At 42.2% G+C, this 27905-nt stretch overlaps 1 protein-coding gene across 1 annotated transcript in view; it reads right to left on the minus strand.

The window, feature by feature from the left end:
- Positions 1–17946: 17946 nt before the first annotated feature.
- Positions 17947–27905, minus strand: part of RBM33 (RNA binding motif protein 33) — a gene marked incomplete at both ends in the record, with an annotated part of 101348 nt that continues 91389 nt past the window's right edge. The window contains 2 exons of the mRNA XM_081996525.1: positions 17947–17995; positions 18195–18283. Coding sequence (XP_081852651.1) covers positions 17947–17995; positions 18195–18283 — 138 coding nt within the window. The remainder of the gene's footprint in view (positions 17996–18194; positions 18284–27905) is intronic.

Genomic DNA, 27905 nt, shown 5'->3' on the forward strand with positions numbered 1-27905 from the left:
AAGTGCTCCTTGTGCACATAAGGAGTAAAAACAGTTATTCCTATTAGAAACTGGAGGTAAGAGAGGAGAAACGAGTCCTACAGGCATTAGCCACCTCCATGTAACCATCGTGACTGTGGCATGCCCATGCAAAAAGCTTATATGATAATTAGGAGGTATCAGGAGAGATATTTCCACCAGACTTAGGGGAAAAGTTTTGGGAAGGCGCACATATGCATAAGAAGGAAGGGGGTTTGAAGTTGAAGTTTTTTCCTTAGAACAGAGTGAGTCTGATGATGGCAGAGATGTAGGAAGAAACCCAGGGTGCTGTGAACTCTGAAAGATGGAGGCTTAGAGATGGGTCCTCTGCTGAAAGGTAGCCCATCCCTCATGTACATTAACACTGGTCAGTCACACCTGTAATAGAAAAATAAGCACTCAGCATTACATCACGTCTCTCTAGGAATTTCATCAGGTTTCACAGATATCTCTATAGTTAATTACTTGTTATTTAGCGCAGTGTTTAGCTTGCACTTATATGTCAGAACAGATTTTCAGAGCTGACAAGCCCAACCTATAGGGCCAGCGGTTGTGTCAGATAGATGACAGGTCACACTGAAGATACCCAGCCAGATTCAAGCACTAGTAAATCAGGCAAGTCAAACCCAGAGGTTACCTATTTGGCAGGCAAGAGCTCCAGACCCAGCTGTGGGGCAGGCGTGCAGAGCCGCAGCTTGGACGGGATGCCAGGATGGGGTGTCCAGAGAAGATGGCCGGGAGGGCTCGGTAATGGCCACTGTTATTTTCCGTGGCTGCAGTGGAAGGGCTGGAGTGACGTGGGTTAGGAAGTGAAGTTATGACCTCTGCAGTGTAGGCACAGGCCAGCTCTGCTCCTGTCCAGGAGCACTACCCCACCACAGAAAGGTGCACAGGGCAGCGCCCGATGGAGGGTCCAATTTTGAGCTGTTTCTGCACGGAGAAACAGATGCACTGGTCAGAGCAGAGCCCAGTTTCTCCCCAGTATGATGAAAGGACCGTTGTCTGGCCAAACCTTCAAGTGTGAAAAACCCACTCCAAACATCTGCCCCCAGCCCCGAGCAGGTCTCTGCTCTCAGCAGCAGCCCTGCCTGCGTCGCAGCCCGCCCACGCCGCAGCCCTGCCCACGCCGCAGCCCACTGTGGGTCCTGCCGAGCCCGGGCAGCGCTTCGAAGCAGCTGACGGAGAGAGCTGAGACTGCAAACCCATAATTATTTAGGATGAATTTGCATGTGGCGCTGGCGCTTCATTTTCTGTTAGATTTGCTGGGTTAGTGCTTTGGTCAACGGGCAGCGTGCTTCCAGGCTCTGTATTTGAGCACATGGCGCCGGGCCCCGTGTTTGCTTTTCCCCTGCGCTGCATCCTTCCCAGGGCTGATGTGCCCGGTGGCAGGTCCGAGTCCCACCTTAGCAGGGTCTCCAGCCCCCGCCTGAGAGGAACTGAGATCTTCCCATCTGGCCACACGACAGGCGTCCATTTAAAGGCAGCCCCCAGGGAACAGAGAGGGCCGGGGAGGCGCTGGGGCCCTTCCCTCGCCAGGAATGGGGGTGGCTGAGTCACGGCCCCGCTGCCCACCGAGGACGCCCGCTCCACCCCCGCCGGCCCGGAGCCCACGCTGCTCATGTCTGCTCCGGTTCCCAATTCGCTCTTTCGCATCGTGAGTTTCCTTCTGTTCAAGAACCCGCTTTTCGTTAATATATCCGCAGTTGTTATTGAATCAAAACTTTCCCTTTTTCAGCTTCACTCCAGGTAAAGAAAATTACAATTAACCTGATTCAGTTGTGAGTTAATTCATTTAATCTCCAGGTGCCCTAGTCTTGAAATTAATACCCCTAAAACACCGCTGAATATCATTCAAATCTCTTCCTTTAATTATGTGTATAATGAAACTCATTTAGAAAGCAGCCAGCAGGACGGAGATCACATCGCAGGCTTCACGCCTCTTTCCCACTCCCGTCCGAATCGCTGTCTCCCGGTTAGGCTGACACTCGGGGCTGCGCCGCGCTGCCCCGGTGCGGCCGTGCTGGCGGCTCGGGGGTGCTCTGCCGGCCCGCCCAGCCTCCCAGCACCACCTGCCGACACTGGTCCTAAAAACAGCCCCGCACAGCAGCAGGGCCTGGGAATTTTCAGCTCTGCCAAACAAGGAGAAGAAGTGGCCTTGGTGGACTCTGGTGTGTTATGGTTTTCCCTCCACCCGCCGGCTGGTGAGGAGGTTTCACTGGCAGCGATCGCTTCTCATCCCCCTCGCCTCTCCCAGCGTTACCTTCCCCTCTGCCTCCCATCAGCCAGGCTCCCGCATCCCGCGGGCACTGTAACGGAGCGACAAAATTGAGTTAAACTATTGTGTTCAACCTGATCTCCTCTGTAAGTCTGGAGAAAAGGAGCCTCAGGGGAGAACTCATCGCTCTCTACAACCACCTGAAAGAGGTTGTGGCGAGGTGAGTGTTGGTCTCTTTTCCCACGTAACAAGCAATCGGGTGAGAAGAAATGGCCTGAAGTTGTGCCAGGGGAGGTTTAGATTGGATATTAGGAAAAACGTCTTCACCAAAAAGGTTGTCAAGCGTTGGAACAGGCTGCCCAGGGGAGTGGTTGAGTCACCATCCCTGGAGGTATGTAAAAGACATGTAGATGTGGTGCTCAGGGACATGGTTTAGTGGAGGACTTGGCAGTGTTAGGTTTATGGTTGGACTCAATGATAAAGGTCTTTTCCAACCTAAATGATTCCGTCATTCTGTGATACTTCGGTTTTCTACGTGGAGGAGGGCTGAGAGCTGGACAGTGTTTCCACTGAGTCCTCCAGCAAAGTCCTTGCTTCCATCGGCAAGAATGACACTAGAGCTTGGGGAACCTTCTCCCCCGAGGCTAAAACCTAGTACAAGGACTGAGGATGTACAAATCTTGCCGTGGCCTCCTTTGGCCACAGCAATGACAGTGACAGAGAGGGTCAACACCCGCAATGGGCTGCAGACCTGCAGTGGTGGGCAGTGAGGACAGCATGGGGGACAAGGCTGAGTCTGGATGCCCCTGCGCTGGGGGTTTGAGCTCCTCTGCCATCGCAGGGTGGCATGCATGGGGTACCTGGGCTCGCATGTCCTGCTGCAATACTTAGATTTTTAGTCAGTTCTTTGGAAAGTTGAATGTCTTCTTCCAGGGTTACTTTGGATGAGCATCTCAAGCTGGCCACCCTTCAGGCACAGGTCACCAGGCACCAGCCCGCTGCCACCTCCAGCACCAGGAGTTGAGTAACTGGCTTCCCCGGGCGTTTTGCTTGGTTGCAGGTCGAAGCTGCCCAGGTCCTGACTCCTCCATGGAGCATAAACGTTGCCAGCTCATGGCTGCCCCACGGCATGGTGATGCGTCCTGCAAGGAGCATCCTCTCCGCCACCCCACGCTGCAGCAGGCTGCATTTCCAGAGCTGGTTGCTTCCTTGCCTGTTTTTGATGCCTCTGTCTAAAGACTTTTCTGGGGATGCCAGGGGGATAAAAGGAAAAAAAAAAACCCAAACCCCTTGTAATTAGTTCCTGTAAATGGGTTTCAAGCCTGGTTACATCACTGGCTCAATCTGACCTAAGGTTTTTTCACACCCTTTCCAAAATCATTTGTTAAAACCAGTTCACTAAGAATATTCTGGGGCATTTGATATCAACAACACTGGTCTAAAACTGCCACCAGGGGTTCTTTGGGTTTTCTTCTGTTTCCTTGGGGCGTTTCTAATAACAGCACAAGGACCATACTCCTGTGGGAAACGTGGTCTCACTCGGCAGCGCCTGGCTGGGCAGCCAGTCCATCCACCGCACGCCTCTTGGCACATCAGCCCCTGCCCAGAACCCTCTCCTAGCACCTCTGGGCTTGGCATGAGCGGGCAAAACTCCAGAATAACCACCACCATATTCAGCACCACTCCCCCGTCGTGGTCCAGCATCGCTTCTGCCCACCCCAGTGCTCCATGAGGGTCCATGTCCCTCCATCATGAGATCTTGCTGTAGAGACAGGAGGAGGAAGGGGAAGGTAAGCACTTAAAATGGATCTCTAATCCACAAAATGGATAGAGACAGGCTCAGGCTCTTCTCAGGATGGAGGGACCCCTTCCCAGGTGGGGCAGGGCTTCTCCCATCCCATTGCCGGTGCTAGAAGAGGCAGCATGAACAGGGCAGAGGGTTCAGGAGGGGAGCAGGAGGTGCTGTCCTGGGGGAAGAATTTCTCCGCATGCCTGTGGGAATTGCATCATGAATTGCTGGCCTGGGGACGGGCAAAGGTGTGGTTGAAGAACATACACCAGACTCAATTATCTAACTTTATGAGGTTGAGGAAGAAGAAAAGCCCTTGTACCATTATGCCCAGCATGAGTCCTTGCAGCCAGGGCCAAAAAAATCACCTTTTTTAATATCTTCTAGAGAGCTGGCAGCAGTTGTTCGCTGTGTCTCTGACACTGGCACATCCTCCCTTGAGATACACTCACCAATACAAGGCCACCTAAAAAAAATCTGAGGACTTTTGTGAAGCTTGACTTTCATGTTTCTTGTCGTGCGTAACTTCACATCTTCACTCAGAAAGCAATCCCAAATATCTTGTAACTAAATATCACCTGCATGGAGAAGGCTCCCATCCCTTCTGTTGCCTGCTCCATACTTCTAAAAACCCGGGGGATTTGAATAGAGTGTGTCAGTATATTTTCATTTGTTTTCAGGTTTTTGGTGTTTCAAAACGTTCACCATCAAGTCCTTGGCCCCATGGACAGGAGCCTGTAAGGAGGTGGGTGCTGATGATGTGACCCCTGGAGATGGGGATTTAAGGACAGCCTGGAGTATGGTGAGAATGGGACCTGTGTTTCTCCACCACCTGAGCATCCTTGGTACGCTGTGGCCCAAACCCTGGCTGGGACTGTGTGCTGGGGGCTCCTGTCACCCCAACTCCTTCCTCTGCTTTTTTTAGAAAGGACAGAAGCAGCTTGGAACAAAGAAAAAATCCTAAAGGGGAATAAGCCCTGCATCACTCACTTTTCCAGGAGGGAGGAGATCTGATTTCTTTCTAGTTGTCTCTGCACCAGAGCATTTGGTCACCCGGACCATGCTTCAGCATTGAAGGTTTCTCCTCACCTTTGCTTAGGTTTCCTCCTTATCCCTGGGTTGAGCATCACTTTCACCTGACTCCTGACCCTGCTGCCAAGCCCCTTTGGCTGGAGATCCTGAGTCTGATTCATCTCCTCCATTGTAAAGGACCAGCTGTATCAGCTGAATGTTCACAAGTCCATGGGGCCTGATGGGATTCATCCCACAGTTCTGAAGGAGCTAGCGGATGTTATGGCAGGACCCCTCTTGATCACCTACCAAAGGTCCTGGCAGTCTGGGGAGATTCCTGCTGACTGGAAGCTAGCCCAAGCTATTCCAATTTATGAAAAGGGTGTGAAGGAAGACCCAAGGAACCGCAGACCTGTTAGTCTAACCTCAGTTCCTAGCAAAATTATGGAGAAGATTATACTGAGTACTATTGCAAAGCATTTAAAGAATAATGCAATCATCAGGCACAGCCAACACGGGTTCACAAAGAAAGTCCTGTCCTCGATGTTTATTTTTTAGCAGACGTGTGAAGCTGGGAGAGCTGCTGGGTAGCCACTGGTGACCAGGAGCGTGTGCTTGCAAGGCATTGATGGTGGATGGGAGGACAAAGTCCTTTCTTGGTTGGATCTTTTAATTTGGTGGGTTAGCTGGTTTTGGTTTTGGGTGAGATTTCTGGTTTCCTTTGGGGTACTTTTAGACTTTTTTTGGTATTTATTTATACACTTTTGATAAAACAAGTATTTCTGTGCTCAGTAAACCACTTCATTTAAATGGGAGGAGAGGGAAAAGCGAGGATCTGGCAGCTCCCAGATATGTTTCTTAATCCTTCGCTTTCCCAGCAAAGAAACATGAAGGCCACCAGTGTCGACCCGGGGCTGTCACTGGGGTGACCGTGAGGCTCGGTGGTCTCTAGCACGCTGCCTTGTTACCAGTGCCCCCCCCATCTCCTTCCGAGACCGAACCGAGGGGGAAGAAACTAAGAAGGCAGCAGCTCACATCAGGAGGAAGCCAAACTGGTGACACGCTGCACATGCACTAAATGGCTTGTTACAACCCACAGGACCTTGGCCATTTCATGGGTGAAATTCTCATCTCAAAATGTAGAGTCTCATCAGAAAGAGCCACTTAAAAGAGGAATAATGAAACAGAGACCAATGCAGAGCCTCACTGAAGAGTTCCTTCACTGCTGAGGCTCCACCAATCCCTGTTTGCACCATGGTGGCTCATGGCAGCCATCTGGTGACCATGGTCATCATCCTCTAAAGAAACTAGATGGGTGATGGTGACAGAGCATTGTCAGGCTGTGGCCAGAGCATCCTCCCACCCTCCCGAGCTGACCTGAGGTGGTACCTGGTTTTGCTTGGGCAGTACGCAGCACAACGCTGGACGGGCTCTTGCGCAATCATAATTAATTTAGTCATCTGTTTCGACATGTTCAAAGTGTTTGCGTCCTCGTCAATGCAGTAACATACTAATAAAGCCAGAGAAACATAGTGGTATTCAAGCCATCATCATCATGCTTATTTTTCTGTCTCATTTCATGTTTTTTGCATGCTCAGAATACTTAGGATTTGATTTGTGTTTAAAAAAAAAAAAAAAGTATTTGGCTTCAGCATGATCTGTGAGGACGCAGGTTTCACGCCGGAGTACTGCAAGTCCTTTCCTTCCCCAATCTAAGTCAAGGTATCACCCTCTCCAGCCTGCAAACAAATGCACTCATCATATTTGTTCCCTGCAATGGATTAGAAAAGAAGAAAGAAAAAAAAGAAGTGCTTTTAGGTCCTAATGCACATCTTTGCAGTGAGAAGCACAAGGGCTCTTACTTTGAAACAAAAAGGGCTAAGAGACGCTTGCCAGTTTTAATCAATAATGCAGGGAATATTTTGGCTCTGGGCTCATCCCTGCAAGAAGATGTTGTGTCAAGGTTTTGAATCTCCCTGGGACCAGAAAGACAGGAGAGATGCGCTGAGTCACCAAAGGACATCGCTCTACGTGAGAAAAACCTTAGTGCAAGATGCTCGCGAGGGGTCGAAGCAATCGAGATGCAGGCATAGAAACTGTCAGAAAGGATCCTGCCTTCTCCCGGGACAGCCCCTTCATCAGCAGCATTCACAGTGTGAGGACCCATTTCACCTCTCTGAGAAGGGGTAATTATTTCTTGTCAGTTAGGCTCAATCACTGAACTCTAAACAGCTGGTGGTAGAGAACCATTTAGCCTCATTTACCACCGTGATAGCCTTTTAGCTCTTCCACGTTTCACACGATCTCTGCCATTTCGCCCATAAATTCTCCTTTAAAAAAAAAAAAATCATAAAAATTTATGAGGGGGGGGAAGAAAGGCATAAAATGGAGGTGGCTAAGAGAAAAGGTACTAAAATTTTCAAATGAAGATGAGGTTACGTACCCCCAGCTGCTTGAAGTGCAGTGATTGAGGGTCTCGCTGATGAGGGATGATTACATTCCTCCTGCTCCTCACCCCCATTAAAGGCGTCGTGCATCCTCCCTCTGGATACAGCTGATTAACAGTAACGCAGGGGGGAAGACCTGGGGACAACCACATCTTCCCTGTTTCGAGGCGATCCATGAATTTTCCTGACCTTAGTGAACGAAAACAAACCCTTTCCAATAAGCTCTCACCTTTAAACAGTCTGAAAGGTTTACAGCAGTAGGAGCTTTTCAGAGAGGCCGGTTTGTGGCAGTCTTTAAGATGGAGAATATATAAAGAAATTATCTCCTCATTCAGTTAAATGGGGTTTGGCTTCCAGGGCTGGTTTTGTCAGGCAAAAATCCAGGCTAGAAATAGAAAAGGACATATTTACAGTGCAGGGGTTCTCAAACAACACCCTGGGCTCCATTGAGCAAACCCCAGTTATTTCCCCGGGACCCAGATTTTGCATCCAGCTGCTGTTTGCAGAAGCCCCAGTTTCAATAATAAGGCTAATAATGATAATAATAAAAGAAGAAAAGCAAATGATAGGAAATGACAAAGAATAGACGTATATCAGGGCACGGAATATCTGCAGAGAAATCTTAAATCCATCCTGGAGCAGATTCACAGTGGCCCCTCTGTTTTATTAAAGCCCCATCTAAGCACAAGGTAGTAAGGATTCAGATAACGAGTGTTCGGAGCATTATTTGTAACTTGATTTGCTATCAACTTTTCTTGAAGTGTTAGATTTCAGAAAGATGTTATGTTTTTTTAACAATTAGGCCATGCTAGTGAACTAGATTTTGCCTGCATGCAAAATACTCGATGCCAGCCACCACTACTAACATAAATATTACCCAGAGAGCATCCTCGTGAGTACCTGACCCAGGATCATTTTGCTCTGCGCAGCGCTAAATGGACACTACATCCTTGGGAAAGTTCCCAAACTCCCTGTGATCTATCTATAAACAGCTTTGAAGACCCCAGCCTCCTCTGCAACAAGGGCTCTAAGAGCAGCCAGGCATCCCAACCCTCTGAATACCTTCTGACCACTACCAAAACAAAGGGAACTGCTGCCTTTTACCTTTTTCTTTGAAGCTTTTGGCTATTTCCCCAGCCCTCAAGCCCTGCAGAGTGGGATCCATGTTAACTAAGGCTGTGGAAGGCACGGAGCACGGTTCCCTGCACCTGACTTGCTGCATAGATGCATGAAGGAAAAAACCTGCAAAAACGCTCTCCCTCCGTTCTTGCTGGCTTCGCTGCAAGGAGAGCCTGCGTGATGCTGCGCAGGATGACACAGCCTAATCTGTTAGTGACCCAAGAAAGCAGGAATGGAAAAGGCTGCTGGGGCTATTTAGTCCACCCTGTTACGGAAGTCGAACCCTCTCAGCAGTAAATTAATGAAAAGTGGTTGTTAATTAGCTAACTAGTGGAATACAGGACTACAATCGGAAGAAATGGCAGTGCTCAGCTCCCAAGTCCTTTCCGAAGCATCCCCAATGCCGACTGCATCACCCCAGAACGATTTTTCTGGGTCAGCATCTTTACTTTTTCACCAGTTGAAGGCGTTCCTTCCCATGGGATCTTTTCAGAACAGCACGGATGGGTGAAAATATTTAATGCATATTCGGCAGTTACCAGAATTGACATTTGAAACCAAGGAGCAGTGGCACCGTGTGACCAGTCAATTCTCATTGAACCCATCTAAGGATGTTTTCTGTAGCTTTAAGCCCTGGTCTTTGAAAGGCTGAACATGTAGAGCAAAAGCGGAGAAAATCTTTGATAGCTGAACCATCCAAAAAAGCTCCCTAAAATAAATATTCACAAAGGGTTTTCTACTGAGGGCAGTAGGGAGGTGGTTGATTGGGTTGCTATTTTGAAGCCCAGCACTAAATCTTCATACTATACATACTAATAGTTCAATTCTGGAAGTGCCCGACCCATCCATCCTAAAAAGGCAGTCATCTTTTTTCTCTTAGTTCACCACATCTATAGATCAGCTATTTGCAATTATCTCACTGCTCTTTGTCTTTTCCCAGTGACTCTTACAGCAAAAATCCTTATTTATTAATACCAGAGTGCATGCTCTTGCACTTTGCAAGATTAATCTCACCTCTATTATTCTAATTCTCTAGCTCATCCAATTCCTCTAAGATGCTCTGATCCTCCTCCTCATCTGAGCCCTCCCTCATGCGTCTCCCAACAGGCTTGGTGAGCACACTCCAACTCTTCCTGCCCAAATCATTACAAATTAATTAAGGTCAATCAAGACAGATTTTTGAAGCACTCCATTAGGCATCTCAAAATTTGATTTTAAAGATTTATTTGTACCTCCCTTGGTCACTCCCTTCCCATCCCATCAATAACCAGTTTTTAGCCCCATTGATTTCCTCCATCACTTTGCAGTTGTCAGCCTTTTAAATCTCAAAATTCTAATTCTCTTCAACATTTTACCAGTTCATCAGCTGGAGATTTTAACTTCTAAAGACCACATGGTCTCCTATGCCCGATCCTAACCTGTGCTCTCAAAAAGGGAGATTGTTTTTCGCCTGTGCTGTGTGATGGTTAACCAGTTTACTGCAAGCGTGGATGTTGTGCTCAGCGGTGCATCAACTCGACTAAAACACAATTTGTGCCACAAAGACCACAGAGAAAAGAGGTACAAAGAACTAAGCAGCTGTAACTCATAATCTTTGGGTTTTGAAGGGTTTTGGTGAGGTTTACTTTTGCTTGGAGCTTTCTGTAGAGGAGGAGATGTGGAAGAGGTGATGCTGCAGTCGAATGGGTATGTACAGTGTGCTCCTATTGTTAATTCAAAACAAAATCACAAGTTGAAAACTAAGCTGGAGCTTTGCAAGCAGAGATGGTTATTCTTACATTGCTTACTATAAAAATCGCTGCATCAGAGGCATTTTTTTACCTCGATGACCTTTCTAAGGTCATTGTGTTGCTGGTCACCAACATGTCCTCTATTGGGGTACAAGCAGAAATGAGCAACTTGGGAGTATCATCAGTCTGCACGAAGGCAACGCTGATTTCTCTTGAGATCTACCCCCAGTAATGATGTGACATGCTACCAATGCTTCATGGAAAACATACATGCTGGATCACAGGTAGCCACTTCACGTGATACCAGGGCAACAGTGGGATTTTTTACATTTAACTTCGCGAATAATTTTAACAAACTATTAAAAAACCCTACAAAGTGCAAGGCAGCCAATACTGACCTCTCCTCTTGATTCACAATATGCCAGTGGAATTAGCCTTCATTTATGTTGATATAATAGTGTTCACAACGTAATTGATGGTGACCATACTGCACGCGCTGAGAGCTCCTCTTTATGTCATAAATTGAGAGGCAACATTTCAAAGCAGAGATCTTTTATTAGAACTCTCTGAATGGCTGAAAAGCAGAAAAGAAAAGCTTCTACACTCAAGTTTTCCTCCTATATCTGTGTTACGAGAACCTTGTTAGCCTCCAGTCCCTTTGAACAAGCCACAAGAGCACAAGCCCCTTTTACTACCACTTATCCTCAGTCACTTGTTTTTCCATCTGGGGCACCTTTGCACAGCTCTGCAAGAACCCCACGCTACGACACTGATGTACAAGGAGGGGCCTAGAGATGCTACCATAATAAAAATGGCAAAATAATGTGGTATGTGAAGCTTTTTCTGGCAAGTTTGTTCAAGTTGTATATCAAGCGACAACAGAGGAAACGTGATGAAGACCAAGTTTTATTGACATATTTTAGGTACAATAAATATATTTACATGTTGACATTTTAAACATGGAATTACATGTAAAAAAACTGTACATGAGATCATCTTTGTATTTCCATTTTTACATTCACTTAAATAGGTATGACAGAAAGATCTCTTATGCAAGCGGAGGATTTGGTATCATTCAGTATTACATTCAAGAAATTAGTAGTAAACACCTTGTGCAGATGATGCTGTAGAAAACATGAGGCAGACGAACCCCCAGTGGAGTCAGTATGATACAGTCGGCTGTTGAATTTATATCCTGAACTGCTAATAAACAAACTCTGTAATCCAGATTAGAGCAATACATTTGAAGTGATTCTCAAAACACCCAAATATATACAGTGTTTAAGACTTTACAGGTTAGGAAGGATCACATTCAGTAATAGTAATAGGAGGTAGAACTGTGTCGACAGTGTTCGTATTTCTACGTGGCAATAAAAAGAAGTGCTATTACTATCACTGAATTCAAGACAGAACTCCTGAAAAAGTAAAAAGGATAAAAGAGTTGTTAATCCTGTTTCGCCTGGCTTGCCACAAATGCTAGAGCACGTACACAAAATGTTTCAGTTCTTCAATATAGGTAAAACTGCAAAGCAAAACCGTTAAGTGATGCTTCTCCAGTGCTTTGGGATACGCAGCATCTCCTAAGGTGTGATACCTGTAAAAGCAGCCTCAACTTTATGTTCCAAAGTCTGCAAAGAGAAGTACAGAACGATGTGCTTTCAGAGGGGGAGGTCTAGGCTTCGGGTATCCTCAAAAGGACTATAAAACCAGAAAATAGAGCAAAAGATTGAATGCAATGCACTCAGATAGGAAAAAGTCCAGAGAGGTGAACAGAGGATGAAAAGAGCAGGAACATAACAAGGATACAAATATCCTTGTGAGCATGGAAAAACGAGGGTAAATGAGATGGAAATGAGGTAAAGCATAGGGTAGAGGCAAAGGGTACCAGAAGAAAAAAGAAAGTTGACTTATTCTAATGGCACTTTGTATCAATAAAAATCGTATGCAATGGTGCAGAAGATCAGCTGTGAAGAAATGAGTGTTAGCATCTTGTCTTTGCTGTATCTGTAAGTGAAAATGTGTATTAATTAGAAGTTAAACGTTTGAAAGATGTCTCACCGTCTGAAAAAGAAATCCTGCAAAAAGAAGGGGTTTTGTTATTATATAAATAGAAATAAACCTGGAAGGTTCCAAAGTCAGCCTAACAGACACTAGGAAAAAATGCAATGCATATTAAAAACCATTAAATGCACACAAAGAAAATCCTGAACCACTGAACAAACATAACATTAATACAGCAGTGCTTTAAATTGTGATCTTCCAAGTGACTACACACAACATTGCAATACATCTACATTTAACCGTACACAGGTTCTTTTACAAAAATATTCTTAACCTGTAATGCCATTTATTTAGATGGTAAATATCGCTTGACCCAAGTGCTATTACCTTAAGTAAAAGCAGTGTAACCTGTTGGAAAACAGTGTGTATATATAAAGACCATTTCCAGTTAATTAGAAAAATTGGTGCATCCAACCAAGAAATGAGAAAACAACACAGGCACCTAAAAGACCCAGTGAGATTAACTTTCCCCTTGAGGTTTTCTTTAGTGCAGTAAAGGACCATACTTGCCACCAAAACAGGCACAGAAGTAGAAAATGGAGGTGTTTTTTTAATTAAAAAAAACCAACCCTGCAAAAAGCAGCGTTACAAAGAACAAAATGATCCTTCCCAACCATATTATACCAGAAGATGGTATACGTAAGGATCCAATATGAATCTGTTTTTGTACACAAGACCCTCTGCTCATGTGGGTAATAAGTCATCTCCATGATTAAAAATCAGGTTACAAAAAAACCTTACATAAAATCCTTAGGATTTGATACTAATTGAAGCTAAAATACTTTCAAGTATTATGTTTATGAATTAATTAGAGGTTAAGGCATGATTTAAAGGTAACATTGAAACAAAAGCCCTATGTTACCTTAAATGACCTTTATAATATAGCTAACTTCCTGCAATCTGTTCAGTATTTGTTTCCTTCACATTTAATTTCGCATCCAACATGCTGCTAAAAAGAAAAAGCACACAAAAAAATTTTAAAAAGGTTCATTCCCTGAACAAAATGCCGTTTTGACAGTGAGCAGGTGAAGCTTTCTACCTTTTGAGTACCACGACCCACATAACAAACACAGTCCTACGCGAAGGACGAGAACACAGTACTATGCCAGAGAACAAATCCAGGGTATCTCCCGAGTTAGACAAAAAACAGGCAAGAAACCCCCAAGAAATGGAACCCCACACCCTCCCGCCCACCCTCTCACCCCAGCTATAAGGGCAACGCACCCACACACACATACAGACACGCAGTTACGGTGTGTAACAACAGGAAGCGCCTACAGCAGCTTCCAGGAAAATCGCACAATTTTCAAGCTAAACAGATAAAAGATACTATGTTTAGAAAAAAGTAAAAAAATTCAGCACCAAGTAAAAGGTTTTTTTCTCATTCCAAGTAGCTAGCTCATGTTAAGAAAAAACGAAGATGACCCTCAAGGTTATTCTGAAATAACCTACAGTTTTATACGAAAAAACTCCTCTATATCCTTGCAGTGGAAATGTAACATCGAAAACCAAAATGCTCAGTCTGCTTGGCATTTTAATGGCTAGAAGGACTTTTTTTACAGAAATTTGGAAATCTGAAGTGAATCTTCAGATTTAAACTGGGGAATAAACTAAGTATCTGAAGATACTTTACAGACGGGGTCCTAGTATTTACTCTTCTTTCCCGAAGTCATATTGGAGATGTATGTGGGCAAAGAACAATACCCCCGTCTAAATTTGTTCTCTACCACTACTTATAGATAAACGTTTGCAAGGCAGCTCCTCCAGCTATGAAGATGCTACGGACCTGTCCTCCTCCTGCCTAGCACCAAATATACCGAGCTTTTCAAACACTGCACATCATTCCATCATACAGTACGTGTGCCACATCAGCCACTAACATTGTGATGAACCAACGTGTTACATGACCAACTTGAATTACGTGTAAAACCAAAATATCCCAAACTTTTGAGAACAATATTACACGACAGACCTAATTTGTACTAGTACAGCACAATGGAACAAACGTAGAAACCCCATGCCTTGGTCTGACAGTGCACTGTATTTCCCCTCAAAAGTTAAAGGACAGAGATTTTTTTTTTTTAATTAAAAAAAAAAATGAAGTAGAACATTCTACTAAAATACCACAGATCATATGGCCAATCTTTTAGTCAAGGCAAAATATGATTAGTTATAAAGTGAATTCTCCAGTGCTACAAGAAAAAAACAAAATAATTTGGAAAAAAAGTTGGCTTCATATAATCACCTACTGGAATTGCCTATTAAAATCATTATAAAGTTACGCTAATAGAAGCTGTGAACAAATAATACACAGATCAGGATATATGTATTGACTTACTAGCATCTTTATAAAAATTTGAAGATATACACAAAAACACATCAACATTTATGGAACTATATCCATTAAACTTAGATAAGACAACACAAAAAACTAACAAATAGCTAAGATGTGGTTGACTGTAAGCACTTTGAGTAACATTTTAATTTTAAAAGGTCAATATTTACATACTACATTAAATGCCTTTTTTCTGCATTTTGCATCGTATTTTGAATGCATGATAAAGAAAGAACAAGATAATGGTTGCAACAGATCTTCCAAGAAAGTTAACTCAAGATGCTCAGATTTTACTGTGTGCTGAAAGAGAACATGGCAAGAACACGTCCATCTATCTTTACCTCTACTTCCTTTGGGGTGTTTTGGGAGGAGACAACAAATGGATCTAAAAGACCTGTATCATCCAAACTGATCATTGCCAGGAGATCCACTTTTAAGTTAGGATTTGAGAACTAACAAAACACAAACATTTTAACAAATGACTCGCCTAATTGCTACTTTTGCTACTGAGTTTAAGATGTTAGAGAGATACGGTGACAATACAGGGCGTGAGTATGTATGTATGTGTATAATAAAATACATATAGACATACATACATATAGTAAGTTTACATATAGTAAGATACCCAGGTACTGCAATAAGCAGCTAAAATCATCACCAGTGATTCGTCCATACGTCTACGCACAAGCAATAATCTACTGCAACCACCTTTAAAGAGGATGCATCTAGTCATTAAACAGGCATTGCTTACATTGCCTCCTACATTTATATAGATCTGAGGCTATTTCATATCTTTATTCCAAAGCCACACATTTGTCTCAAAAAAATATTTTTTTTTAAAACCCAACTGAATTGTTAAAACTTAAGTTGGCTGCAGCCTCTTTGGGATGGATTCAAAACCCAAAGCAGGAGTGTTTCTACAAACTTCTTTGACTTTTGAATCAAACCCATATTCTTAGGCTCCAAGAAACCCTCTAACCCCAATAACATTTGCTTCTGACAGGACAGCTGATCAACTGCAGATGTTCCTACTGCTGAACTCAGCTGCTGGCCTGTCTGGCATTTGCATCTAACCCAGATTTCCAGACACGCACTCTTATCGCTCCACTCCGAGATGTCTTCCCATCCTTCTCGTTACAGAGAAGCTGCTTCCTAACAGCCGGATGAATAACTGTTTAATGACTTGTTTTAAAGATACGCATTTATTTCTTAGAAATAAAAATTACATAACCTGAGGAGACAGCGTAGGGGTCCTAGTGCTCGCGGTGTGAGGAATTAACAGCACGTGGCAGAGCCAGTCACCACCATCAGCTCGCATGAGTCTTCAGGGTCGGCTCCCACTGGGCACTTCCTACCTGCGGCTCGTGCTCTGTCCTGGGCCTGGGTCTACCCTGAAGCACTAACAGCACTTTATGTATAGTAATCGTGCTGGATGTTATTAAGCATTACGTATAAATGGGGACCTACACAGAAGAGTGTAAAACTCACTTCCACGCAAAAATTCTCACGGTGTTACTGCGTCTCGTCACTAAGTTGTAAATGGGCCTAGAGTATTCTTTAAATCTTCTTTCCCCAGAGCAGTATTTCCAAAGTACCACATTATTCTGTATTATTTCAATGAACAAAGAGCTGTTTTATCTAGAAGACTTTTGACAGTATTTATTATTCAATCATTATTTTTAGTAACTTCTACTTAATTGAAAATCTGGACCAAAACTGTAAGAAAGCCAAAGAGGTCTTTGTGACTTGGTCACCATTAAATCTTCCAAAAAAAAAAAAAAAAATCTATGCTATTATGAACTTGCTTAGTTCATTCTTCCACACTTAGCATGCCTGTTTTGGACACCATCCACAGCTGCTGCATTACATACCAATACTGTCCTTCTGTGGTCACTCAGGTAACAAACCTATAAGGTTTCTGAAAGTCCCCCCATTCAAATTGTAGGTGGAATGCTTAAGAGTACTCCTAAAATAAAGGATGAAGCAAAAGCTCACAGTCTAAAAACTAAGGAAATGTTCATAAAAACTGGAATCCAATATAAAGATGACATTTTAATAAGTTTATTCAGAAGTCACTGAAAAAAAATGTTCCTTTGGCAACACCATCTAGATGGTTCTAACCAAAAGGAAAGATTATGGATTTTACTTTGAATAAAATATAAACTCCTTAATGTTTGCACATAATTTTTGGGAACTGCCACGTTCACCAGCAGATTCACAATGTCCTTACAGTCCTGTATTTATCGGGAACACCACCACATCAAACCAAGTCCTTTCAGTTATGGGTTTCTTATGGTTCAGCATTAGTCACCAAATAAATCTCAAAGAAAAAAACTAATCAAATAAAGCATAAGGCAGTCATGAAACGCTTGCCCAAAAGAACTATTATGAATGCGCCACTTTTCCTGTGTAACATTTTTTAAGCGAGCCACTAAGTATTTCTTTTTCCTTATATCTGGCAACGTCATTTAAAACAACCTAGTTACAACTTGGAGTTCACTACTCCATGATGCTACTGAAGGGCAAAGACCCTTATTTTTAAAAGGCAAGGGAAAATACAGCAGTGTTATTCCTACATAGGGTTTTATGGAGTAAATGGAGTTGGAAGGAGAAGATGGAAGTCTGCGTTGGAATAGAAAAATGCAAAGACAGACTTAACATATTTACAAAGATCAAAACTACAATTTTCCAGTGTCACCTCCAAAGCTTCTCAGCATACTGCTATTCAGTGAAGTAGACCGCGTTTAAATCTATGCAAGAATACCTTCTGTGCTCTCAGATATACAACATGACTAATGTGTTTTGTTTAGAAAAGTAAGTTTTCATTCAAATACCTTGCACTGAAGATAAGAGCAACCATTATCAAATATTCTTTGCTATGAAGAAAGTTTTTAAACCTTTCGATGTAAACGTTCTCTCTCAAGTCACTGTGGTCACACAGTAGCATCTTGAAGAACAGTGTCTACATGCATCGAAAACATTTTGAAAAAAATCTGTAGTTCCACGTGGTTACAACGGAACGTGAACAAACCGAACAGAAATTCCACCTTTGCAGATCCTCTCAAGTTCAGCTCTCTGGAGGACATCTTGCTGCCTTCTGTAGTTCAATACAGCAATTAAAGACTAAGCTGAAAGGTTTCACAACTCGATGGTTTTGCCACTGCGTCTTGTGTAGCTGCACAGTATGCTTCTGTTAGTGTCAGGATTTCTCTCAGCAGACATCACTCAACTATCAGTGCCACGTTTATGTGGGACAGATCTATCATGTGCCTGTTAAAAGATAAAAGAAATTTAAACCTGATACTCAAACTGATTCTAGGCATGAGGAACAAACAAGGAGGTTCTATGAAGGCCACTAATTGGCTTAAGATACTTGATTGGCTTAAGAGAAACACTGAGAAGAGGAGACTGATTTAATCTTTTGAAGGGAGGGAAGGAACTAAGGTGGCAGCAGCACTTAATTATTTACCTGTGGAATTTCTGTTGAAATGCTAAAGCATGTGCTGGCTCCTTAAATTTTGCTATGGCTTTCCGCTGTTGAGGAAGCATCTGTAAACTCTGCAGAGACAAAAAGCCAAAACTGATTTTTAATAGTCACTTAAAGTAAACTCATTTAGCACCACACTGATTGAAATTTTGCCATTTTTCTTTTCTCAGAAACATGTTTCTTTTCTCTTATCCATGTCCAGGGAATGGAAGGACTTCTGAGACTGCAGTCAGGGACCCAGCTGAAGGTGTTTGAGCTGGTGCATCAAGCAACTGTACCAACTGGAGAACACAGACCATCACTCAGCAAAGGTGATAGCTCTTCAATCCATACAGATGAACCAAACCCTGCAGCCAAACTCTCACCAACTGAATGAGAAACATTCAGCTGGGCAGAGCTCAACTTCACACAGAAGCACCTGGAGTCATTCACCTGAAGGATAGGGACTTTCCACAGGTTAAACAGGACAGAACCAGGAAAAAGAAGTGGTAGGTTTTGATCTCTAGACTGTATATCCTCACACTATTTTAACAAAAACAAGTGTCCAGCTTTTGGCAGATACTAACAGCCACATGACCCTGACAAGATGGCTTAGGTCACTACTTCCAAGTCCTCCTAGTGATGGGAAACCATGCAACACGCATCCACCCAGACAAGTCCATGGGATATATGCTTCCCGTACCACGAATGCAGCATTTCATAGTGCTGTTAACTATCAAAAAAAGACCCCTAGGTAGTATTGAGGTCCCCAAAACTATAGCACACCTCAGCCACAGAGTAGGTGAACTCATGTCTTTGCTTCCTGCTGCAGCAGGAAGAGTCAAAGCAATGCCACGATGATTCCAAAGAGAGGTCCTATGGCCTTGGTAATGAGAAGTTATTAGACCTACTATGGTTAGAGTTGGTGCTTTGGGTTACCACTTTAGTTAGAATGTCATATTTTTCAATAAGACACTTGAGAAATTCAAGAAAAAGTTTTACACGTTACGTATGTACACACCCAACAATCCATGAAAACATGCAACAGGTATTCAGCATTACAGAATATTCAGGATAGAAATGTTGTGATCCTGGCATTCCATCGCCTGTGGACACAGGTCAGAGAGATTTTACAGTAATTAGGTTAAAACATATCTCCTGAAGGTTTCAATAGTAATTTTCAAGCTCCATGTCACAGTGATTCCACTATCTCACAGCAGATTTCAGATGCTTAATGGCCTATGCTGCAGCGTACTCAAGACAATTGTTCTGGTTCAGCTTCTAGTTACCAATAGTTCTTATGGCTTTGGATGCAAAATTAAAGAATTCTTAACATTCCTCTTTTCTGTGCGTAAGTTTCTACATAAAGCAAATGCAATTTTGTACTGAGCTTTATATATATGTTTATATATATAAAATAAACACACAGACACACATATATATGTATAAAGGCACCTTAAAACTTTTCTAGATTGCACTATAACCTCCTGATGGATAAGTATAAACATAATTCTCTGCTCCTGCATCTTGCCTGGAACTCAGCTGCATCCCTCCACATTTGGATGACTCCAGCGCTCTGATGGTCAGTCTCCAGGATTTTAAATGTCACCTGCAAAAACTGCATCATTGCCTAGACTATTAAAAAAGGTACCACATATCTTTACACAAACAGCTATTCCTGGTGAAACTATGTACAACTCCACCCGCTAATACATTTTAAGGGAAAGATACGTTGAGATCTATCAGTGAAATAATTTTTAATCCAACTAATGTGTTCCCTCTTCATTCAATCTAATGCAGCACTTTAAGCAAGATGTCAAATGTCTATATGACATTTGCTATTAAAATTGCCTACTTGTATCTTGTTTGAAGAGGTAAAACTCTCATTGATAAGATGCTTATTTAACAAGAGCCATGGCACCTGATAGTTGTATTTCTTCATTTCTAAGCCTGAGAATTCAGCTCAAAGATCTTTCTGTAACTTATTTGTCTGCAATTTTGAAGTCAACGCTTTTGGCAGTAGCTACCTGGCACCTTCTTGTAATTGACACAAAACTTCCCTCTCGCCAGGAAAATCACAGAAGTTTAATGCTTCCGTCGCTCCTGTGATTTCAAAAGTGAAAGCTGAGGAAAAGTTAAAGGATTCAGTAAATCTGATAAGCTTCAGTGGATTACTTGCACTGCATAGTTTTTAGAAGCTGCTACCAGGGAAAAGTTTAGTCAAGGTATTGCAACTTCTTAGTTTCTGAACTGGTAGGAATGGGGTTTAGCTTTAAAAAACCAAAATGCTTGGCAGATGATTTTTTTTTCTATTCAGAAAACTCTTGACAAGGTTAAGCACATTTTACCAATGAGAATACGGTCATGCTGCACAAAGCACCAGTGAAAGACCTTGGACAAAGCTCAGTTCTCCTGGAGGTTATCTACTGAAGTTTGTGCTCCCCTCCTTGACTGACATCTCTTTATTATGATCTCTAGAACTGTATCTAATACACATTCTCTTGACACCACTTTTCTGGCTATAAAAGGACTAAGTAAGCCCTACTACTAAGGACTAAGTTTTTAAGACTGAGAATTAATCACAGCCATTAGATAATAAGACTTAGAAACAAGAGACTTGTAAGAGTTAAAATCTCAGAACTCAATTAAAAAAAGAAATCAAGAGAAGTAAATCTGTCTCTCTTGTTCCTTTCAAAGAATTTGAAACTTTTAATATGAGAAAAACTTATTTAAATTACTGAAAGGACAAATATTTCTGAGAACAGCCAGACTAAGAGGAGCTAGAAAACAAGCCGGGGACGGATCCCTTCAGCTGCACCCTGCACGTCCTGCTGTCACCTGCTTCTCTCCCCTCTCCTGAACCATCTGCAGCCCTGCTGACAACCAATCCTCACAACAGCATCAGGTCTCGCTCAACTACCACAGGAGATTCTCCAGACCCTGCTGTGATCAACTGAAGAAGAGAAGCTGCATTTAATGACTTTTTATAAGACAATTGAGCTATTATTGCATTAGTATTCTTGAGATGCACAAAAGCAAAATGTGATTTTGCAGTTTATACACCAATAATGATAAATTATGATGAAGCTTCTCAGTAATTAGCATATAAAAAATGTACTAAAGGAAGACGTACTGGTATAGTACAGACTTATTAGCAAAATTAGCCAAAGTATCTAAAGATCTGACAAAGATGTCTTGAAAATTTATGTTCTGATTTTGGGACAATATCTCCTTACTTGCATTACTATTTAAAACACGAATTTTAGGCTTAACACCACTGATTGTCAGGCACGGAACAAGTAGGTACAATTCTGCTGGAGTGTGTATGTCCTGAGCTGCTGCTATCTCACCCTGAGCAGATGGGTTATCTGATAGGAACACAAACTAGTGTTCCACTTCAGTGGAAACCCTGAAGTAAAATACCTGCATATTCATCCTACTGGATTATTTCAGTTGTCTTGAATTTGGGATGATATGCAGTTTAGAGCTGATCCTGCATTTAGATGATGTTAATAGCAATAGTCTGAAGAAAACACATTTCTTTGTGTAACTTTATTAGCTCAAATTATTCTTCAAGACATTATTTTAAAGACTTACTTCACCAGCTTCTAATTTTTTTGATTCCAAATACATCTGCTAGGAAAATACATAAAAAATTAATTCTGCATACTGTAATGATATTACCTCATTAGTTTAACACCCTTAATAGTTTCAACTTCTCAGACTAATATAGCAGCCATTTTTTTCAGTGCTAAAATACAGTATTTCTAGCATCCATAACACTTTCAGGATATCTTGAGTGCTTGCACATTCATTACAAGGTGATCCTGAATTAACCTCCTAGAAAGCTGTTCTTTTTAATCATACTCTTTCACCAATCAGACTATCCACTGTATTAGCCAGCTAACTTGTAAAGAATGCTCTAATAAGTTTCCAAAATTACTGGTACCACTTCTAATGTATTTCATTAATGTAAAAATCCATACATGTGCAAGCATTCATCTTTTATTTTTAAAGTAAAACCTGAAGTACTGCATTAGCTATCATAGAGCTTGCACAAAAATAGATGCTTACCTATAATGTTTTCTGTATTATTTTTGATTCCCCACAATATATCTAACCTGTATTTCTAACACAATATTGTATGTCCAGATAGATTTAAACTTTTCTGATTTCTTTTCATACTGCCTAACTACTTCTGGAGAAGATGTTATAACAAGTTAAACAAAAGTTTCACTGAACAAAAGGTCTTGTTGCGTGATTCTCTGTATAACTAAATGAACTAATCTAATGTTTGTACATTTTTATCTATTGACCTTGTTTACTTTGGAAATCAATTACATTTATTTGAAACTACTACATGTTCAGAGACAAGGGGTTTTTTTTAGTTACTATCTAGTATCATGAACAGAAACTACATGACTTTAAAGGAAGCAGTTAAGTCTTATTTTTGGACTACCGACCTCAATGGCTGCTAAAACTCCCATGTGAAGTATGTAATTATGGATGTCTCCTACAAATCACCACATGAAAAGCCTTGAAGCAAGAGCTAACTGTAACAGGAAGCGGCTGGGAAGATCACTGCCAGAGTAAGGCAGGAAAAAGTAGAGATCTGAGAAAAAAAACCAAGAAAACCGCAGTGTGTGGCAATTAGTAGGAAGCACAACAATTTTTCACAGAATCACAGAATTGTTAAGGTTGGAAAAGACCTTTAAGATCATCAAGTCCAACCATCAACCCAACACCACCATGCCTACTAAACCGTGTCCCAAAGTGCCACGTCTATATGTTTTTTGAACACTTCCAGCGATGGTGACTCCACCACCTCCCTGGGCAGCCTGTTCCAATGCTTGACCACTCTCTTAGTGAAGAAATTTTTCCTAATATCCAATCTAAACCTCCCCTGGCACAACTTGAGGCCATTTCCTCTTGTCCTATCACTAGTTACTTGGGAGAAGAGACCAACACCCTCATCGCCACAACCCCCTTTCAGGTAGTTGTAGAGAGCGATAAGGTCTCCCCTCAGCCCCCTCTTCTCCAGACTGAACAACCCCAGTTCCCTCAGCTGCTCCTCATAAGATTTGTGCTCCAGACCCCTCACCAGCTTCGTTGCCCTTCTCTGGACACACTCCAGCACCTCAACATCCTTCTTGTAGTGAGGGGCCCAAACTGAACACAGGATTCAAGCTGCGGCCTCACCAGTGCCGAGTACAGGGGCACGATCACTTCCCTACTCCTGCTGGCCACACTATTCCTGATACTGATGAAAGTATTTCTGCTTGACAATGTTTAATGTGGGCAAGATTTACAAAATTTTAGTTTTCTCAGAAAAGGTTTTGTCCATTATTTGAACCAACACAGCCAAAAGGACCTACAGCAAGTCTGCAAAAATATTGGACCTTCATGAGAAGTTCTAGCCCTCCTGCAACACCACACTTCACCAGTACCACAAAGATTGCTATAGAGGACTGTGCCAGTGACCTGTTCCAGGTTCGAGTCCTTAACAGCTAGGGCTACGGCTGATACCTGAGCGTCACAACACAAATGTCTTGCACAGAAGTGGCAAGTTGGTAGGTCTTTTTTGGCCTTTTTTGTGTGTTTTGTTTGTTTGTTTGTTTAATACAGTATCTAGATGACTTCTGGTTTATATTCTAAGGCTTGAGTAATACCCTACTAAATGCGTAACTCCGTTACTTAGAGATAGACACATCCAAATCTGTATTAAATATTTCTTTCAATAATGTTCAGCTATAGTGAGTACCACAGATTAATAGCATTTCTGAAAAAATAATTCAGTGTGTTGGTTTTAGACCTGAGGTAGTATCAAAAAGAAGCTAAGTGCATCAGACAGGTCTTCATATAGTCCTAATGACAGTTTTTCCTCTCATTTTCAAAGAATACATAATACTAAAGTAATCCTTAGTCTTATGATCTTCATTATGATGATAAAAATAAGAGTCTTTCCTGAAGTATCACGTCTCATTAAGAACTTGATCTGAATTTAGTGTTATTCCATTACCTACTGATTTGGAAAGGCTGATCAGGGAGGCAGGGGATGACCAACCACGCAGCACTGCCTCTGGAGACAGGTTGGTTCTACCAAGGATCACTTGACTTCTCATTTAATGGTGGGACACTCATGTTTCCTCCACAGGAGACTCCCTGTTGCCACACTGTGCTCTACTAGAATCTCCTTCTATCATGAATTCCTAAACTGAAATATCACAATCCTTCCAAACGTCACAGCTCTCAGAAAACAACTTCATTCACATCATCTCTTTCAGTTGACCTAATCAGACATTCACCAGAGGATGAAAACCCCTTCCCAGATCCGCTCATGTGTAAAGGATTGACAATACACACAGTAACTTCCAGGGGATTTCAAATAACTGGTTGCTTTACGGATTCGGGCATACAGATCTACTGTACAGCACCTCCCAAGATTAATCCGAGATCAATGGTATTCTGGGCACGTTCCCATTTGACTCTGGAGAAGAGAGATTACATTCTGACACATTCCCAGCATTAAAAACAAAAACGGTTTAGGCTGACCAGGAATATTTTATATGGAAAGGATTTAGGCAGCATAGAGCTCATACTGATCTTGATTATATCCTTTTTCTGCTTCCTTAGGCACTGCCATGCAAAGATGTACATCTTATGTTGAGTGGAAAATGCAACAACTAACCAGTATTTCATAATCACTCATGCTTTTGACTGAGAGTTTACCTGCAACTGTTTTAAAACATACTAATTCAACAATTAAAAAAAATCCCAAAACATCAGCAGCTCTGGCTTTTTCTGCAACTGAAATATTACCAGTGACTAAAGTATGAATATTATAAAAGGACCATTCCCTCTGCAAACATTTCTTTAGGCCTGCAGACCTACACTGCCCTCAAATTTCTCCTTTATACATGCTCTGTAATTAAATCTAGACTTTTACAATACCAGTGAAAATAATACGGAAATTGAAGATGATAATAGCAACACAAGCTGTAGTTAAGCTTCACTGCAAAACAAAGAGCCTTGAGACAAGTAGCAGGACATCCATGAGTAGAAAGCAAGAGATTGCTTGCAGAAAGCAAACATCTTTGACACCAAAATTCTCAGAGGTTACACAGAGAGGAAGAAGTTAAGAGAGAGATAACACAGTACCAGGAGATGGAAACCAAGCAGAGATACTGGAGCAAGCACTCTTTTCAATTACAGGAGACAGGGAAATAACAGTTTCCTCCTTTAGTTATGGACTACCTAACAGAGTGCACATTCAGCTCATCAGTGAGTTTGGGATTAGGAGTGGCAGTCCATACAAAGCTGCTAAAAAAGGGTCTATGCAAAAAGAAAGCATCAGCTTCCCTAACCAACATCATCTCCAGTGTGTGATCCAACCTGCTCTGCAACAACTCGAATGGCAGCACAGCAGGCACTTTCTAAAAAGAAAGATCAGATTTAGATTATATAAAACAGACATTCTTCACTAGAAGGGTGGTGAGGCACTGGCACAGGTTGCCCAGAGAAGTTGTGGATGCTTCATCCCTGGAAGCGTTCAAGGACAGGTTGGATGAGGCTTTGAGCAACCTGGTCTAGTGGAAGGTGTCCCTGCCCATGGCAGGGAGGTTGGAACTAGATGATCTTTAAGGTCCTTTCCAACCCAAACCATTCTGTGATTCTATTTATTCTTCCCTCCCACCAATAAATGCAGACACATTTTTATTATCCTCACTGCCTCCTGACACCTGAAGCATCTTTCCTGGGAGCAACACTTCCTACCATTACCAACAGGCACAGAGGCTGGGACAGAATGTATTTATTTCATCTTCAGCTGTTGCACAACTGATCTCTTCCACCTTCTATCCCTCCCTCCTGCTTTTCTGCCACCTTTAACTTCCAACTATCCTCCTTTAAAAGTGCTCAGCTTTCCATCTCCATATGCAAGATAAGATGAGAAGAAAGGATCTTCTATCATTGAGATGACCGTCTCCAGCTCACATACTGCTCTACAGCACAACTGAACAGGTTCATTATGGAGCTGCTCTCTTCTTACCCCAGCCCCAAGGATGGAGCAGGACTGCCCATGTCTTCTCCCGCAGTTGATGGAGCTGGCACAGACTCTTGGCTGAACATGGTTTTAAAGGTAGGAAGACCACGCAGGTCACCACACCGGCCCTGCACGCCTGGTGTGCCGTGTCACATGGACAACCACTCTGCTGATCTGCAAGAGCACTCGTTCTGGGCATGCTCATCCACGCCCGCTTGTCATTTCCACCGACACATCTTTTAACTAAAAATAAATTCAGCGATTTTGAATAGTCAGTGCAGACAGCTGCCTTTACCTTAACTGAGCACTAGGTAGCACTGTCGCTCTAAGAAAGCAAAGAGAAACACATCAACATGGCAAATGTTTTTACCTTTCTGAGACCAGAAAAGAAATTACTATGTTAGAGTAAAACTTGCATTTGGAAAACGACTCAAAACACACCTATAATCGCATTCTCATCACCTAATATAAAACAGTGGAGTTTTTCGAGTATGTCTCCCCCCACCCCTTTTTTTAAACATCAGAATTTATTGTCTTAAATCTTCACAAAGCAATACTGAGATTTTGCACTGATGTTTTGTTTGCAACCATTTCAGTTTAGAAAATTAAAGGATTAAAGGTGATGATGGAACACCTGCACAGACTATCACTCAGTACTCAAACTATCTGAAGATCTAGCAAACGAACCCCTCTACCTGCCACCATCCTAAAAAAAATAATAAATCGGAAGGTGGCAACAACCAGCTGAACACACGCCTCTCTAGACAGTATAAATGTTAAACCCAGATTCAAGACCACCAAAAAAAATGCACTGCGTTTTTCATGACCTTTGCAACTTATTAGTAATCTACTTTAGCAAGTGATTCTGAATGGATGTGTACTGAATGTCACTGCTCCAGCACAGTCCCCAGGAGGCTTTACTTTGGGTGGTGCGCTCAGAAATGTTCTGCATTTTCCAACACTTTGGAATGCATAATTATATTTATTGTATGTAATTATTTTAGATCAGCACTCCAATATTACTGCAGGTACATTACTTGTATTATCCTCTCCAGAAAGAATCTGACAGCAAATTGTACATTGAAGGGAAGTACTTTTCCTGCTAATTTAATCATGTTTGAGTTGTAAAATGCAGCTATGACTAAGGGGCTGTTCCTGGAGACTCAAAGATTTTCTTCTATTCAGTGTCTTGAGAATCTTAATGGTATTTTTTTCTCCTATGTTAATAACAGAGCAGCTTTAATGAAGCAAGGATGAAAATTAAAGTCTTCAGTGATTAGGCAGTAGAGGGTATTTCAAAGCTCATATACAGGAGAAGATAATTTTCTCCATTTCTAGGGTATAGAAGGGAAAAAAATGATGAATTTCCAGCTTCAACTGTAAAAGTTTCCTTCACCTTCTCTTATGCATGTCTAGATATTCCCAAACCCTGACTCACAGAACCATCATCTCCATGCAAGCTGATGGCAAATGTAGGAGCATTGAACATCATATATTGAGGGAAGTTGTCAACTTCTCTTCCCAAGGTTTGTGCAATGTATTTGTACCTCAATAATGACACTGACATGAAAAAGCCAAAAATAAAAATCCAACCCTTGTGTACCCAGAAAAACAAAGTAATCTCTTCCTCCTCACTCACTCCATTGATAAATTATAGACTTTTTTCCATAAAT

The sequence above is a fragment of the Phaethon aethereus genome (genome assembly GCF_964289735.1).
Source record: "Phaethon aethereus genome assembly, chromosome: 2".
Taxonomy (NCBI): Eukaryota; Metazoa; Chordata; class Aves; order Phaethontiformes; family Phaethontidae; genus Phaethon; species Phaethon aethereus.